We start from the raw sequence: 16,122 nt of genomic DNA, 5'->3' as shown, positions 1-16,122 counted from the left end.
TTTAGGTAATTTTAGAATATGGGTAATTAAAATAAGATTCTAAGTACTAACAGAGGGGAAAAAAATCCAAAACAAGTACCATACAAAGGATTGAAAGTTAACTTCTGAACACCAGCTCTGGAAGCTAGACCAATGGAACAGTGCTTTCTGAGAGAAAATTATTTCCTACTTAGAATTCTATATCCAGCCAAACTATCCAGTCCAGCATAAGGGTAGAATAAAGACATTTTCAGATATGCAAGATTTTGTTTCTCATGTACCTTTTTAAATGGAACTATTGGGGGAACAAAGCGGGAAATAAAAACAGCAGGAGGGGAAATAAAAAAAATAAAAAGGAAGGCTCTAGAAAGAAGGGAGTAGAATGATGAAAACAAGCACTGGGGTGAGTGTTGGGCAACAGTCTAGAGAATAAGCAGTCCAGATTGGAGCAGAAGGATCAAGAACTCCAGGAGAGAGGTTGGGAGAGGAGATTTGAGGAAAGAATTTATAGATTTCCAATTATGTTTGGAGGGTCAAAATTAATATACAGCAGAAGTTTACAATTCTCTTGGAGGCTTTGTAAAGAATTAGTGGTAGGCATGTAATAGCTAAGCAATGAAAAATCGGGAACAAAATTTGTGCAAGAAATAAAAATATAATCATAATACACTACTTGTCTAGTAGTGATTATAATCAGTCATAATAATGTAAATGATGAGTCTTGATTTGTTTCTTTACAATATTGATTTTTATCCAAAATTGCCTTATAACAATATTGGAAGGGAAGTTATTTAAGAAGGCTAAATCCTTAGGCTCCACACTGGAAAGAAAGTAAAAGGTCAGAAATAGCATAAGAAGTATAACATAATAAGTATGTTGGCTAAAGCTATGATAGTAAATAAAAGAAATAGCTAAAAATTGAAAATGGTTCCCTCTGAAGAGTAGGTAGGATTCAGTGGTGGTATAGGCAGGCCAGGGGACCATTATTTTTCATTATTACCTATCTGAAGTCATGCAAATGTATAATGAATTAAAATTAAATTAGTAAGTTCTTGTAGTAATCTAGAGAGCCCATGGTAGCTTGGACTGTATGGTAGCAGCAAAGGTGAAGGAGTACTTAGATTCTGAATATTTTTGCAAGTAGAGGCAATGGGATTTCCTGTTGGGTTGAGTGTGGGATATTAGCACAAAAGAAGGAGGTATCAAGGATGAGTCTTAGGATTTTTGACTTGAACAACTGGGAGAACTGAATTGTCGGCAGCTATACTTGAGAAGACTTGGCTTTGGGGACGGAAGATAAGGAGATAATCAAGTTGGCAGTTGGATAACAAGTTCAGACAAGAGGTTCAAGATGGTTGTGTATCTTAGCTGGGGGCCTTAGGCAAATTGTGTAACCCTTATAATGTCAGTTTTCTCATCTGTGTAGTAGAGAATAATAATAGTGCTTCCATACCAAGTTGATGGGAGAATTAAATGAGGTAATGTACAGAAGGAACTCATCACAGTGCAAGGCAGTAAATCTTAACTTATTATTTTTATTCTTAATATCATAATCACCTGAAGCATCACATATTGAGGCTGTATAGACATAAACTTGAGTTAAGGATCCTGTTTTGACTCTGCCATTTGTTAGTTGTGTGACCTTGGGAAAGCCACTTAATCTCTCTTCAATTTTTTAAAAATGTAAAATGGAGATAATAGTAGTACCTATCACATAATATTTTCATAAGTGTTTAATGAAGTAACTCCATGTAAAGTGCTTAGAAAGGTGTCTGACACATTGTTAGTGCACAATAAATGGTATCCACTGTTATCATTATTTGTCTGTGAACTCTTTTATTTTTTTAACTCCTTGAATAAGGGAACATTGTGTTTATTTTCTATAGCCTCCACATAATCTGAAATTTTTGCCTGATATTGTACCAGAGTATATGTGACAGGCAGTAAAATATTTTTTAAGTGTTCTGTTCATTTATGGAGAGCACAAACCTTTTACATAGTAATTTCTTGATACGTGTTTGTTAGATTGAATTGTTCTTTTTCCTCTATACATTTCTCCCACTTTGGGAGAAGGGGAAGAAATAAGTCATTGTGAGAGTGTTGTTTTGGAAATGTGCTCACATAAATCGAAGTTTGTGTTTATATTTTGCTATTTTGGTCTGACTTTATGAGTAATCTTAGAATAAAGGATAAATCAGAAGGAGGAAGAAGCTTTTTCAGTGCTTGGGGAGACAATCTAGATACTTGTGTTTCTGGATATTAGTTCTCTTCTAAACTTCCTTGATATTTTTTTAAACAACATTTTGGAAAGTCATTGCATATATATATTAATAGTTCTGCCTTTGTCAGGAGACTTGGTATTTTGCTGCTTGCATGGCAGTTTTGAGCAATGAGGTTTAAAATTTTCTGTGAAATAAAATACAGAATGAACTCAGTCTCAGTTTACTTTCAGTTGTTAATTCAAGCTAGAGGATAGTTTTCTGTCAGAAATGTAAGATTTTTTTGTATTTATTAAACAAGTTTAATATTTATATGCAAGAGGATCTAATTTTAATTTTTTAAATTTTTATATAATTTCATTTAAATTAAAAAAAGTAAAATTAGACTATGAACTTGATGGGTCTTTTTGTTATTATATGTAGTGTTATTGACATGATCAAGCGATTGCTGAGCAATGTTTGTTCTGCCTTTAGCTGTCTTAAAATTGGACCATAAAATTCAGGGACAAAAAAGAAAACTAGACTGAACCAGCTCTGTTTAGTGTCACTTAATGTGAAGCTCTGGAGGTTAATGTCTGTTCAGCTGAGTTTTCCTTATGCGTCCTCTCATCTGGGACCTAGCACAACCAGTTTTCAATGATGTAATGTATCTAAGACACATTTCAATTGCAGCAAACCTTACCCAAGGATATTATTGCTTTTACTTTATGGGTCTAGATTCATAGTTCTTTTGGGACTTGAGATCTGAGCCATGCCTCTCTTTTCTCCTTTTTGGTAATTTTTTTCTAGTCCAAGAAAGTGATGGTATCTTTGCTTTATTTGGAAGTAAAATGCAAAGAAGTCCCTTTTAGTGCCACATGTTAAAGCTTAGTGGAATCCGGTAGAGTATGTTACAAGAACTTTCCTTTCAAAATTATGGGAGGAGATGAGATAAAATTATGTTGTAATTTCTGGAAATACTTTTTAAAGAAAAGTAAACCATTTTCAGTAGGTCTCAGATGTAGGTCTTTTAGGAAACATTAATATAAAAATTATGCCCATATGTTAATATTTTTTGAAGGCTATTTCAAGCCTCTTAATTGTTTTTACCGTAACTTTGGAGTCAGACTTTTTTCCTGGAAAGACCAGTACAAGACAAAATAACTCCTATAATATGTATGGCATTCCTTGCTCAAAGTTGGCAGTAGAAAAGCTTGTAAAACAAACCAGTTAGAGTTTCATTGGTTTACAGATAGGCAGTTCTTTTTTATGAATCAAAAATAAATTTATTATTGAACCACTGGCCTTTTTTCTTTCATACACATTGTCACAGAACAAAATATGAGCTTTGGAGCCAAACAGATCCAAATTCTAGTACCCTTTTCAACCTTTGTCAAATGGCTTAAATGCTCTGAACAACCTCATTTTCCTAAATGATAAAATAGGGGTAATTTCATTTCAGGTAATCATGTCAAAAACCCAGCACAGTTTCCAGGTATATTGTAGGTGAGCAGTAAGTAGTAATTTTCTTGGCAGCTTTGATATAATGGTCATAGAACTCTTACTTGGTCCTGTTATGCATTATTGAGGAGTTCCAAGTCTAACAATACTGTTGTTGGGTTTTTTTGTTTGTTTGGTTTTTGTTTTTTTGCAGAAGGAGAATAGCTAGATGTATTTTAGACTACTGTCATACCTCTCCCTCACTCTACTATTTATATAATAAACTTTTGAGGAGGAACAACATTTAAACTTTAATGTTTAGCTCTGGGTTTTATACAGAACTGTGAGCTCAATAAATATTTGACTGACTGAGTATAAATGCCACCGAGGAACATAATATTATTTTCCTTATGTTTGTTTAGAAAGTATCAAAGCCCAAAGTCTATCCTAGATTTGTAAACATTATGACAGGATAGTGACCCATAAACTTTTTGATTATTTCTTACTAGTTTTCTATGGCTGACATATCAAATTATCAAAAACCTATTGGCTTAAAACAACACAAAATTATTATTTCACAATTTTATTGGTCAGAAGTCTGACATGGGTCTTACTGGGCTAAAATCAAGCTTTGGGAGGACTGTTCCTTTCTGGAGGCTCTAGCGGAGAATCTGTTTCTTTACTTTTTTCAGCTTCTAGCAGCTGCTTGCATTCCTTGGCTTGTAACCTCCATCTTCCAAGCCGGCAATGACCGATTCAGTCTTGTTTGCATTGTATCCCTCTGACACTGTCTCTTCTGCCTTCCTCTTCCACCCTTGAAGACCATTTTGATTACATTGGACCCACTTTGAAAATCTAGTATAACCTCTGTAAAGTCAACTGATTAGCAGCCTTAAGTCCATCTGCAATTTTAATTCATTCCCCTTGCAATATAATAGAAATAGATTCAGAGGATTAGGCCAGGAACATCTTTGGACATTTTCTGCCTACCACAGTGTCCCATTAGGAAAACATTTTTTGAGCACATCCCCCGGTGCTACTAATAAGCCATATTAAATATTAGTAAATCTCAACTTCTCTTTTTTATATAAAAAATAATATAAGTAAACATTCTAATTTTCTTCCCATACTTTAATGGATAATCTTGCTCATTTCCCATTCTGGAGATGGCTGACTAAGAGTAGGGTCCTGTCACGAAACAAGAATTTTAACTTAATTAAATTCAGTAAATATTTACTGAGCACTAACTATGAATAAGGCAGTATTTTAGATATACATAGGGACACAAAACTACATGGTGTATTTAATTCAGCTGGGCTAACTACTACAGTAAGCAACTTAAAATCTTGTTGGCTTAAAAGCTTGTTTCTTATTCATGACCCAGTCCAGTGCATGTTGGGTGGAGGTGGTTGGGGAGCTCTTTTTTCTTACAGAGGATAGGGCCTCAGATTCCTCCACTGGATCTTCAGCATCTGCTGGCAGACGAAAGAATAAAGTGTGAAGAATAGTGTTCAAGTTTTTATGGGAGACGCCTAGAAATCACATAATCACTTTACTGACCAGAACTCAGTATTTGGTCCTAACCAACCATTAAGAGACATGTAGTCTATCTACTTCAGGAGGAAATGGAAAACAATGTATTTTTTAAAAAAGTAGTCATTCTCTTCCACATATAACATCTCTGCACTCAGGAACCCTTTAATTCAGTGGAAGAAGTAGATACAGATAAAACTTGCTGTAGAAGGCAGGCCTGGTAAGTGTTACAACAGAGCTTTTTATGGGGTGGTATGAGTGTAGAGGGACCAGAAAGATTAATTTTTGATTAGAAAGATTAAGGAAATATTTAAAATTATGTCTCTGAGATAGGAATTATTCTAACCATCTTCAAAAGGCCATTTTAGGAATTAAATGACTTAATATGTGGCAGTGCCTGGCACACTGAATGGTTTATAATTGTTTGGTGCTTTTGTTGTTACTGTTATCGATATTCAGAGACATTCTTAAACTGAATTTTTAAAGACTGATTGGTAGAGCTTTGAAAAATGAATTCCAAATGGACTAATTGTAGCAACAATATGGAATTCGGAACATACTTAAGAGTGGCAGATTATATAACTAAACCATAGAGAATTCAGGTGGACATATGTAATAGAAGATAAGGAGGAGAGGCTGAGGCTTGAGTCAGATCATTCAAACTCTTGAATAACATGTTAAGGAATTTGGACTTTGATCAGTAGATATGAGCTGCCACAAAAAGGTTTTGAGCAACCAATAGCTTTGTAAGGAAAGGGATTGTGTCTTGTTTTTATATCCCTTTATATCTCATTTTTATATCCCTTTTATAACTATATGAAGAGGTCATATAACAGTGATTAAGAGCACACACACTGGAACCCACTGTTGAGGTTTGACTCCTTGCTCTGTCACTTACCAGCTCAATGATTTTGGGTGAGTTACTTGATTTCTCTGAGCCTCAGTTCTTTATCAATACAATTGCAGTAATACAAGTACTACTTCATTGCATTATTGTGAGGATTAAAGCAATATAATATAAAGTGCTTAGGATATTTTTGCATAGTAAATGCTCTTTAAGAAATAGTTGTTATCATAATCATAATCATTACCAATGCTTGGCACATGGTAGGCACTGAATAATTCTTGAGCCATCAGAGTTGTTTTAAATTTACCCAGCAAGCATTTATATACTGTTATATGCCAAGCAAAAGAATGCTGTTAAGAAGCTTATGTCTAGTAGGCATGTTATAAAACATAGTTCAAAGTAGGAAATGATGATGCTTTGGAGAGTGGTGTAGATGGAGTGCCTTGCTAGTTCAGAAGCATGTTAGTTCAGAAGGGAGCCACACTTGTTTTGTGGGAAAGAAAGTATTTGAACTGGGGTTTGAATATGGGTAGATTCTATGTGGAAATGAGAGAGGAGGAGCATTCTAACCAGTGGAAACACCCTGAGAAATGGCGAAGGTGTGGAAAAGCATGGTAATAACACTTTATGGGAAATGGTAAATCACACTACAGGAAAGACTGAGGCAAATTAAGCCACTGGTCTAAGTGGAATTTAGTAGTAGTATCAGAGTTGGGAGTTTCCTGTTACAGTCTTACTAACTTTAGAGATATAGACTGAGCCTTGCTACTCAATGGGTGGTTCATGGACTAAACACTATCAGCATTACCTTGGAGCTTCTTAGGAATTCAGATTCTCAGACCCCACCCCCAACCTATAGAATCAGAGTCTGCAATTTACATGATTCCTAGGTGATTAATTTCTACATTAAAATTTATAAATCAGTGATTTAAAAAACAAAAGTAACCCCCTTACTTCTCAACATGAATGTGTGCATAATGTGAAACTAAAAATAACAAAGTTGAATAATCACTCCCTCTCAAGCACATGCATTAAGAAGGTGCCCCCTTCTTGAACTAAGTAATTCTAGCTGACATGATTTGAAGTGGTGATAGTGGGGAATAAGAATCATTCAGGCCCTGACTGGTGTGGCTCAGTGGATCGAGTGCCAACCTGAGAACCACAACTTTGCCAGTTCAGTTCCCAGTTGGGGCACACGCCTGGGTTGCAGGCTAGATCCCCAGTTGAGGATGTGCAAGAGGCAAGCAATCGATGTGTCTTTCACACACTGATATTTCTCTCCCTCTCTTTCTCCTTCCCCTGTCTCTAAAAGTAAGTAAATAAAATCTCAAAAATAAAAGAAAAAAGAATCATCCAGGATGTAATTTTTTAAAGGTCCTGTTTCATATGAAAAAAGATCTGAGGTTTTATCCACAAGTTAGAGTTTGATATAATTAGCAATAAAAATTTTAGTGAAAACTTATTGTTAATATGAAATGCTTTTCTAGGCATATATCACTTCCCTGTTAAGGATGAGTAATATTTCCCTTTTAAAGTATAATCTGTTTATAGCAATTGGAATGATTAATTCTGCTCAAGCTCTTCTTCCAATATAAAGCTAATGCCTGTCTCAGCTTGCAAGCTTTGTGACACGTTTTTGGATATGGTAGTGATAGAAAGGAAATGAGTTGAAAAGGTCAGGTAGAAAAGCTTCACATAGAAGTAGAGCTGTGCAAAACCACTGTGATGTGGTGATGTGAGTAGGGGCTGTGGCAGAAGGCAGACAGAAAACTGTCACATGAAGCCAGTGCCTCTTGAATGTTCTATCTGTGGTACTTCTGTGGAAGGTGTGGTCATAGTGACTGTGGGTCAGTGGGGGAGGGAACATACTGAAACCAGGTCTTTTCAGCTTCTAGGAGACCCAGCACTTTAGAAGGTAGCTAATGTTTTGCTAGTAGAATCCTACTGCCTAGCTTCTGTATAAATAATTTATTTAATTAAATAAATATCTCTTGTCTTTCCAGCTTTGTACCTGTCCCTAAGTGTTCTTATAAATTGAGTTTACATCATGAAGCTAATTTGATTATTATTGTTTATTATTTTATTCAAGAAATGCTTGTTAGAATCTTACGTTCACAGCATTGCATTTCAGGCATTTTATATAGAAACAGATGAGATGAGCTCTGTACTCTTAAAAACCGTTCTTATATTACAGTCTGGAGAAGGAGTCAGAAACGTTAAAAGAGGAAGAATAGCTAACATTTTCTAGTGCTTAGTATGTTCCAGGGACTCGTTATCTCATATCTTCACAGTAACCATATAGGTTAGATAATATTAATATTCCCATTTTGTATGTGAAGAAACTGAAATACAGAGAGGTCATTACTAAGTAACAGAACCAGGATTAAAATCCAAGCAGTCTGACTCCAGACTGTGGATCACGTCTCTTACGATAATGAACAGTCATTCAAAGGAGGGTAAAAAGTGCTAGCAGTACTGTGGGGGTGGAGGGGGCTGAGAAGCAGAAGGAATGGAAGAGAGAAAATTAATGTGGAGGACATCCAGGAGATTGTTACAGAGAAAAAGAAATTTTAGCTGATTCTGGAAGGATGATCTTCAGTAAGTAAAATCTTCCATCTCAGGGAAGAGCTTGTACTTGTTTCCAGGTCATAAAAATCATTAATGCCATTCAAGAAATCTTTACTGACAGCGTGCTTACTGTGTGCCAGATGCTATGCTAGGTACTAGAAATGCAGAGATAAATAAAACTCTGAATTTTCTGTAGTAAGGAAAGTTACAAAAGAGTGATGTGGGTTATTGTCCTATTTTACAGAGAGGGAAATTAATGCTTGCTAGGTAAAGCGCGGAGGTGAGATTTGAACTTACACCCTCTAACTTCAGAGCCCTTTTAACCATTCTACTATTTCACTTTCCATTTCTTCCCAAGCCAGAGGTAAGTTTCAAGTAGTCATTGGAGCCTGCATCCTGTTTTTAGTACTGCCTAAATCTTTCCTTAGTTCCTTCCTTTCTCAAGTTCCCACCAAGTCTCTGGATGCACTTAGAAAAAAACTAGTTGGTCCAGAAACCACTTGGAGAAATTATGAAATTTCCACATTAGTAATTTTGCTTGGAGCAACATGCCTTTAAAACTCTGCTGTGCTTTCCCTCACTCAGTTTCTTTCACTCAACAATTGTTTACTGAATATGCATACTATTTGCTAGGCACTGTCAGGTGCTGTGATCACAGGGAAGAATATGACCTGGACTCTGCCTTCATGGAACTTTACAGTCCTTTCCACACAGTCACTGCTGTGCCAACACTCTCACTTGTAGTCAGCCTCTTCCCTTTTCTTTGTTCTTCTGAACTAGAACTTATTTGAGAATTATATTATTAGTGAAACTTCTCTCTTGGCAACTCAAACCCCAGATGTTACAGACTTTATAACATTTACCTTATGCTACTTTATGATCATCAGTCATAATCACTGGTTTATGATATTTATTTACTTATTTATTTTTGTGGTGTGGCATGGTGTGGTTTTCACTTAAAAATTATTTTTATGTATAAATATAACCTGTTGGTAGAAAAAAACTTAAAATATGTGTGTACACTAAAAAATATTCACCCTCTTCCTCCTCAGTACCACTTATTATTAATGTTTCTAGACATTTTTAATTAATATACAGACTTTTTTTTTACACAAATGGGACTTGTAGCTCAATGTTTTCATTTAACAGTATATTTTGGATATCTTGCCATGTCAGTGCATAAAGATCGACTTTTTTTTTTTAAGATTTTGTTTATTTATTTTTAGAGAGGGAGGGAACATCAATGTGTTCCCTATTGTGTACCCCCTACTGGGGGCCTAGCCCACAACCCAGGCACTCAGTCCACTGAGCCACACCAGCCAGGGTGACTTTGTTCTTTTTCATGACAGTGTAGTTTTCCAGTCTAGGAATATACCACAAATACTTAACCAGTCTTTCATTGATGGGTATTTAGATTCATAAATAATGGTGGAATGGATGCTTTTTACATGAATTTTTGCTCTCCCAAATCGAGTATATTTTTAAGATAAATTCCTAGAAATGGAATTGTTGGAGCAATTAAAATTTTTGCTAGGTATAATCAATTACCATTTGAAAAAATTGTGCCAAGAACTCAACAGTCTTTTTCTGTTCATGTTTCCTCACCTTCTGGACCTTAGGAATTTTAATCTTTTTTCATTTGATTTAAAAAGCAGTATCTCAAAAAAAGCAGTATTTCCTTGTTTTAATGTACATTTCTTTAATTATGAGTGAATTTGAGCACGTTTTGATATTTTTGTGAGTCATTTATGCTTATTTTCCTGTGAATCATGTACATGCCATTTGCCTATTTTTTCTTTTGAGTTTGTTTTTATTACATATTTAGAAGAGTTTTTTTTTTTTTTTAATGTAAAGGGGGTTAGTTCTTTGTCATTCAGCAAATGTAGGCTACCCCCACTTTCACCCCCAGTTTTTAAATTATAGACCTTCAGGTTGGATAGTCCAGTCTGCCAATTTTTAGATGAGGAAACTAAGCCCCAAATAGGTTTAGGGTTAGTGACTATTTTTGGCCTCGGGTAAGTGGTGGTGGTGGTGAGCATGTAGACAGTGGCAGAGCTGAACTGAAGCCAACATCAAGTTTTTTAATTCCAGTTTGATGCTTTTTTCAGTATATCATGCTATTTTTAAGGCTTACCCTCCTCCTCCCATCATTGCTTTTTACCACTAGGTCTTGCTACAACCAGATGTTTCATGTTAACTTAGAAATTTACTGGTCTGGTATCAAGGTTTGAGAGGCTACAGGGTTGTACAGGAGCCCAGAAGACTTCACAAGTATTAGATCATTTCTAATGCATAGGTAACTAAACTAGCTTCTCTATATGGCAGTTCTGTTTGTGTCCCTTTCCTTTATTTAAAAAAAAAACTTTTGTTTTATAGGTTCATGGGTGTATGTGTACATCAAGGACAATTGCATGCACTTACAGAGGTAAGACTTCAATAAATGTGTTGAAGGTGACTTCTTTGCCTTAATTTCAGCAATTTATTGTTCTGTAGTGATTGATACTTGCGTACGTAGGGAAAATGTGTGTACATTTGTTTATACAAAAATGGCAGAGTTAACAGTGCTTTCTTCTGTTGCCTGAGGACAATGGCCATATCTCTTAATACTCTTGGATTCCTTTACAGTACTTGATAAATACTCTGAGAATATGAGTGCTCAAATATTAAATTATTTCTTGCTGCCTGGATGACCCCCTAAGCTAAGGGACAGCATCACTTAGCTGCAGACTCTGTCATACCAACAGATTCCCAGTCTACCCAGAAACGTTTGATGTCCTGATGTAGAATACCACCTTCACTACTGTAGTTTCCTGATTAGTCTCATTACTCAATGAAATCAGTTTACATCTCCATTCTTATCTCATTTTTTGCCTCTTCTAGGCAGATAAATATGTGATTGACATTACTGAGCCTCTGAGGACAAGAGTATCCTCTTAGAACAAAGACTTAACCAAATTTAGCTTCAGAATTTGCTTGGGTGCTTCTTAGAATTGATTCCTAGAATCTTCTAGGTTTAGTAGGTCTGTATAGGGCCCATATGTATTCTTAAAAACTCTCCAGATTATTCTGATGAGCACCTAGATTTTAGAGTCTGTTGTAGAATGTTTTCATGTTTCTTCTTGAGAAGTGAGTACCAAAATACAAAGTGAAGAAACTTAGGAAGGAAAATTGTTTAACAGAATTTGTAAGAATATTAGTTTCTGTAGGCTTGGTGCCTGGTATTAGTCCTTAATATCTTATGAAGGATGATCCCATGTGCCTACCTCTGTGTCTCTTTTCTCAGTTGCTTGAGGGCACCACAATGTGGAATGTGTGTAGCTTTGTGCAGCCTCTTATATGGAAGGCAGAGAAGGTGGAATATTAGGGTGGTTATGAGCATGGGTCCTGAAGTGGTGATTATCTAGGTTTGAATCTCTCTGTGCCTCAGTGTTTTCATCTGTAAAGTGGAAATAATAATAATAATAGTACCTGCCCCAGGGAGTCTTGATAGAGAAGAGGACCAGTAGCTAAGCCCTAGAACAGTGATCCCTACCCTTTGTGGCACCAGGGACTGGTTTTTCCACTGCGGGGGGGGGGGGGGGGGGGGTTGGGAGGGATGGAGGGACAAGAGGCGGAGCTCAGGGGAGCTTCCCTCCTGGCCCTCTATACCAGTCTGTGGCCCCTGACCTAGAATATTTCAATTTTAAAAGTCTGGGGGAAGGGCAGATTAAGGAGTGTCTACTGAGGTAGGAAGAAAACCAGGAAAGAAAATCTGGAATGGAAAGGAAGGAGTTTCGAGGAGAAGAAAATGATTAATTGTGGCAAATGCTGCTGCTCATAAAATGATGACAACCTCTCAGGGATATTGTGAGGATGAAATGTAAAATGCTTATTTAGCACAGTGCCTGGCATATAGTAATTTCTGAATACATTTTTAACTATTATAGCTTTTGTTATTAGCGTGACTAGTCCCTCTTGAACCCCTTGAAATGCCAGTGTTTTTCATTTGGTACTTAGTTATATACTGTTAGTGTTATTAAATTTTTAAAAAACCTTTTATTAAAATAAAGCAAAACAGAAAAAACACACATATGAAAAATGTACAGCTCACTAAATTTATATAGATAAACACACCCATAACCAGCATCCCAGATCAAGAGTTATTTTCTCTGTATTTCTTTTCTCAGAAGTGAGTCTATAAATTCTTCAAAGGCAACTTCTTTTAAGCCTTCCAGCCGCCAGAGCTGACACTAGTAATTGTAAAAGTATTTGTTGTACTCCCTGCTTATATCATTGTTTTCTGAAATGCGAGGCCATTGGAAGGACTTGTATATTGTAAACATGCTTTAATATTTGTGATCATATCCCAAATTTAGAAATGGGGTGTAATGAAAATGGCAGAAATAAATTATCTTAATACAACATTCTCTTGGCCATGTTGCACTTAAATAATATTTTCTGTTGCTTTTTAGTTTGTTTACAGCTATATACAACATATGGTGGGTGTTTTGTGAGTGTGCAATTCTAGTATCATTAATGAAATGTTAATGTAGCTTATGATATTAATAATTTTTATTATGATGTTAATAGGCCAGTGGTCACGAAGTCCAAATATCCAAATGGTCTTGGGTATTTTCAGAAGGGGATCAGCAAAGGCCATCATGACATACATCTCTGGGGACTCCTACATTTAATTGCCTTATCATTTTAACTTGGCAAGACAGCTATTGGTTTCACTAAGGATCATAAAAACAAATTACTAATAGCTTATAAGCACAGCACTTAAGAGCTTGAATGACATTTAGTAAATATTTCTTGATTGGTGTTATGCCTGCGCTCCACAGTAATGTGAGCACCATTCCTTATTTCTCTTAAAATAGTTTGCCAGTAATTACAGTAGAGTAGTATAGCTTTTGTTAATGCCTGTAAAGTACTGGTATTATTAGGAAGAATATTTCCCACATTTGGAGTGATCTGGACTCTTCTGTGCTTGAATCATTTCCACAAGTCTTCACTGGAATGGTAGGTATTAGCTGAATTTGGAACAGATACTGTGCATTCAGGCATCAGTGGGTCAGTGGTGGTTTGCCCTGGGTAAGGCTTTTTGGGGCAGCTTTGCTCCAGCTGTTTCTCATCTTTCCTTCGGGGACCAGTGGGCTAGCCTGGGCATGTCCTTTCTAAGATGACACCAGAATAGCAAAAGTATGCCAGTCCATTTGCACAGGTGCTTTTCATGACTCTGCTTATGTTCAAACTTGCTTGGCCAACATCCCATTAAACAAAGCAAGTCACATACCTAAGTCCACATTGGGAGCAAAGTTACATGTCAGAGGGCATGGATTTAGTAAGGGGCGAAGTATTGGAATCATTGTTGCCATCTTCCATACCCTTTAAATATCCCAATTATTAAATCATAATTATTCATCTTTTCTACCCTACTTGAGGGTAAAGACTTTCTCTCATTTTAAAAGTCATAACTACCAGTTATTAAACACCGACAATGGCTAAGTGCTATGCATGGTGCTTTTGTATATTAGCATAATTTTCACAATTCTGTAGTCCAATTTCTTCCATTTTATGGGCGAGAAAACTAAGGCTTAGAGAAATTAAGGGACTTCCCCTAATTAGGATTTGGACCCAGGATCATCTGACTTCAAAGGCTATATTCTTTCCACTGCAACAAGCTGCCCTTAATTCACCTGTGCATTCCCTATGGCGCTAAGCACAGGTTCTTATATGTGTAGCATGTGTATTTGAATCTGACAAATTTGATATATATTTTGGGTTATTTGGAAAAGATATTTCCTGACTATTGGTTATATTAAAATGTGTTTGGGTGTAAGTAACAGAAAATAGTTAAATGCCCTTAACCAATCAGACTCATATAACTGGAATTCCAGCAGTTTGTTAGGTTAAGGGTTGGTTTGATTCAGCAGTTAAATTGATGTTATCCAGAGACCCCACTTCTTTCTATCTCTCTGTTCCATCTTTACATCGTCAACTTTATCCTAAGGTTGGCTGTCATTCAAATAGCTGCTGCCAACTTACATACTATATGTTTTTTTTTTTCATATACAAGGTGGAGAGTGCCAGTCAAAGAAAGAGAAGAGAGAGATAGTTATGGATAGATTATGCATCATGTCATGATGTTATTCTTTTTATGCTTATTAAGAGAGGCACAAAGAGGGAAATATCTTTGTAATCAAACAGTTTGGGAAACCTCTTTGTGCAGAACCTCTCCTAGAAGGCCTAGAAGACTGGGAATTTGGGGAATGAGTAGAGTATAAGATTGTGGGGTAAGGGTATCAAGTAACCATACTCTATGGTCAAAGGAGTCAGCAAAAGAATTGCTTGGCAGGTAGGTTTTGGGCGTCTCTCTTGCCTTTTCTGCCATGAAGAAACTGTTGGGTTTTTGTCCCCCACCCACCCCCTAACTGTAGCACTGAGAACGACTCAGGTATAAACACAGTAATTGCATGGCCTAGTGAGTGACGTAGCCTGTTTATAGCAATGTCTCCTCAGTCTGGCAGATACTTGGTATGGAAAGAAATACTTTTAGCTCGTGAGGGAATGGATCAGCCCTGCAAGGTGACTGAAGAGAATTTTTTATTCACGGAGCCTTCATCCTCTTATCACTTGCCATTTCCACCCCACTATACACCTCCTTCCTTTATTAAAGATTAACTACTTTGGAAATTCCATATGTGGCTTGATATGTGTTGTTTCTGAGTTCTTTTTTGTCAGACCTAGAAGAAGCCTTATATAATCAGAGAGCTTACAGTGAAAGGAAACTCTGTGGTTTCAGTGACCAAACTTATGCATTATTTATTAAATTGAATAGCCAGACCCCGATTCCAGTTTCTTGGTTTGCTGTGATATTGCCATTATTTGTGACTGCTTCTTTTCTTGTTTTTGTGTGGCCCAGTACAGAGTATTCTCTTGGCTTATTTATCTTAAGCCAGATGTGAAATCCTCTGGTGTCTACTTTGGGTTAACTTGGGTAGCATAGCCATGCCTATCTTTCAAGCATGGGGTGGATTTGGGGAGGCTGTTGCAACCCCATGGTAATTAAGAGGACACACCAGAGGAGCTAACTATGATTGCCTCTGTGACTCAGGACTTCCTAAAGGAATGGCGAGGGTAGGGAAAATGACAAAGATGTGAATTTGCATCTGTGAGGGAAGAAAGGTTCACTTTATACATACTATATTAAGTGAATCTCCTGTAAGCTGCCTGCTCTGCCAGGCTCTAGGCTTATCAGAATAAAATAGAAGGTTATTCCCCAGCGTACTGCTGCATAACAAACTACCCTAAAATTTAGTGGCTTAAAACAATCATTTTATTTTGCTTGTGATTTTGTAGGTCAGGAATTCAGAAGGGCTTTGCTGAGTCTCTGATCCACATGTCTCAGCTGGGGTGGCTGAGCTGGAGGACCCACTTCCAAGATGGCAGCTTCATTCACATGTCTGGTGCCATGGTGCCTCTGGGCCCCTCTCTCTTACTACATGGTGTCTCATTCTTTAGGTCATCTCCATATGGCCTGAGCTTGCCACAGCTTGGTGATGCCAGGATAGTGGT

General features: G+C 36.7%; 1 protein-coding gene across 2 annotated transcripts in view; it reads left to right on the top strand.

Annotated features, from left to right (window-relative positions):
- Window positions 1-16,122, top strand: part of TESK2 (testis associated actin remodelling kinase 2) — a 124,388-nt gene that overhangs the window by 73,186 nt on the left and 35,080 nt on the right. For both annotated transcript variants that reach the window (XM_054572130.1, XM_054572131.1), the window contains one exon: window positions 10,942-10,990. In XM_054572130.1, the coding sequence (XP_054428105.1) occupies window positions 10,942-10,990 (49 nt within the window). The remainder of the gene's footprint in view (window positions 1-10,941; window positions 10,991-16,122) is intronic.

The sequence above is a fragment of the Pteronotus mesoamericanus genome, unplaced genomic scaffold (assembly GCF_021234165.1).
Source record: "Pteronotus mesoamericanus isolate MK-2021 breed Mesoamerican mustached bat unplaced genomic scaffold, CSHL_Meso_final contig_221, whole genome shotgun sequence".
Classification (NCBI taxonomy): Eukaryota; Metazoa; Chordata; class Mammalia; order Chiroptera; family Mormoopidae; genus Pteronotus; species Pteronotus mesoamericanus.
This window is presented reverse-complemented; position numbering and strand designations above follow the sequence as displayed.